Source organism: Eimeria mitis, genomic scaffold (assembly GCF_000499745.2).
Source record: "Eimeria mitis Houghton genomic scaffold, Emh_scaff6722, whole genome shotgun sequence".
In the NCBI taxonomy this organism is placed as follows: Eukaryota; Apicomplexa; class Conoidasida; order Eucoccidiorida; family Eimeriidae; genus Eimeria; species Eimeria mitis.
In genome coordinates this window covers 1-1,975 of record NW_013574849.1, presented here as the reverse complement: position 1 = coordinate 1,975, position 1,975 = coordinate 1, and the positions used below count along the sequence as shown (strand labels likewise).

General features: G+C 48.8%; 1 protein-coding gene across 1 annotated transcript; it reads right to left on the bottom strand.

Moving 5' to 3' along the window:
- Positions 1–1,163: 1,163 nt before the first annotated feature.
- On the bottom strand, positions 1,164–1,865 carry EMH_0088820 (uncharacterized protein; the record flags this gene model as incomplete). Its single annotated transcript, XM_013501343.1, has 1 exon — positions 1,164–1,865. The coding sequence occupies one exon, from the start codon at positions 1,863–1,865 to the stop codon at positions 1,164–1,166; it is 702 nt and encodes a 233-aa protein (XP_013356797.1).
- Between the last annotated feature and the right edge of the window lie 110 nt (positions 1,866–1,975).

The following is a 1,975-nucleotide window of genomic DNA, read 5'->3' as shown; positions in this document are numbered from 1 at the left end:
TTGTTTTTTTCGATTAAAATAATAAATAAATTATAAATTAATTTATAAATAATTATAATTTTACTTTTTTATTTCATTTTTTCTCTTCTGTTGCTTATTTAGCTGCCTATACACCGCAACCGCATGCACGCCGCTGCGCCGCGACAGCAGCAGCAAACACCTCGAAGCAGAGAACATTAAACTAATAAATATATTTAAATAAATATTTTTTAATAAATATAATTAAATATATTAATTAAATTAATTTAATTTAATTAAATAAATACAAATAAGTAAATGTTATCTAACAAATATATACTGCAGCAGCACCGCAGCAGTCGTTCGTTTTGTTGTTTTTTTTGTTTTGTTTTTTATTTATTTTTTTTATTTCTGCACCCATATATATCAACTGCTGCTGCGAGTTTTTAATTTTTTAATTAACATTGTCTGTTGTCTAAGCGCATGCAGCATAGAGGCCTTATACTGCAGCAGCAGCAGCAGCAGCAGCAGCAGCAACAGCAGCAGCAGCAGCAGCAGCAGCTAAGTAGCAGCAACAGCAGCAGCAAGTGCAGCATATGTACAGCCCCTATATGAGCTGCAACACCCCTGACAGCGGAAGTCAAAGCAGCAGCAGCAGCAGCAGCAGCAGCAGCAGCAGCAACAGCAACAGCAGCAACAGCAGCAACAGCAGCAACAGCAGCAACAGCAGCAACAGCAGCTGCAGCAAGAGCAGCAGCAGCAATATATAGATTAACACACCAGCAGCAGCAGCCGCAGCAGCAGCAGCAAGGAGAGACAAAAAGAAAGAGAGAGAGACAGACAGAAAGAAGAGAGACAGAGAAGGATAAGAATAAATATGAAATAAATAAATAAAAACAAATGCAAAAAAAAAATAAAATAAAAAAATAAAAAATAAAAAAATAAATAAAAATAAATAAAAATAAATAACAGAGAGTTCAGTACTGTATATATAAAGGGTACAGCCACAAGGCCAAACAAACTCAACACAGCATCCTGCTGCAGCAGCAGCAGCAGCAGCTGCTGCTGCTGCTGCTGCAGCAACACCAGCAGCAGTTGCTGCTGCTGCAACAGCTGCTGCTGCTACACCTGCAGCAGCAGCAGCAAGAGCTGCAGCAGCAGCAGCACAGCCAAGTTGCTGCTGCTGCTGCTGCAGCAAGAGGCACTTAGGTGCGCGCTGCAACAGCCCCCCTGCTGCCTGCTGCTGCTGCTGCTGCTGCTGCTGCAGGAGCAGCAGCAGCAGCAGCAGCAAGCTGTTTCTTCTTGCGTCCCCTCACAGGTGCAGCAGCAGCAGAGACAGGGGCAGACGGCACTGTATCGTTTGCTGCTGCTGCTGCTGCTGCTGCTGCTGCTGCAGCATCGAAGGAGAAGCAGAAATGCCCCTCAAAGGAGCTGCTGCTGCTGTTGCTGCTGCTGCTGCTGTTGCTGCTGCTGCTGCTGGTGCTGCTGTTGCTGCTGGTGCTGCGGCTGCTGCTGTTGCCTTCGCACACACTTACTGTCTCCTGAACAGAGCCCATCTCATCATCAACCCAGCAGCAGCTGCTGCTGCTGCTGCAGCTGCTGCTGCTGCAGCTGCTGCTGCTGCAACAGTTGCTGCTGCAGCTGCTGCTGTAGCTGCTGTAGCAGTTGCTGTTGCTGTTGCTGCTGCTGCTGCTGTAGGCACTGCAGCAGCCTGTACACCCCGGCATTCCGCAGACGCAGCCGCCGTTACCGCCGCTGTTGCTGCTGCTGCTGCTGCTGCTGTTGCTGCTGCTGCTGCCGCTGCTGCTGCAGGGTAGAGGAAGAGGGAGGTAGACAGGCCCCCAGTTTGCTGCTGCTGCGCCGCTGCTGCTGCAGCTCATTGCTGCTGCACTGCCCTGAAGATACATCTGTGCGGCATCGCTGTGCTGCTGCTGCTGCTGCTGCTGTTGCTGCTGCTGCTGCTGCTGCTGCTGTTCACGGTGGGGCTGCTGCTGCCCCTCCGTTAGCTGCTGCCGGT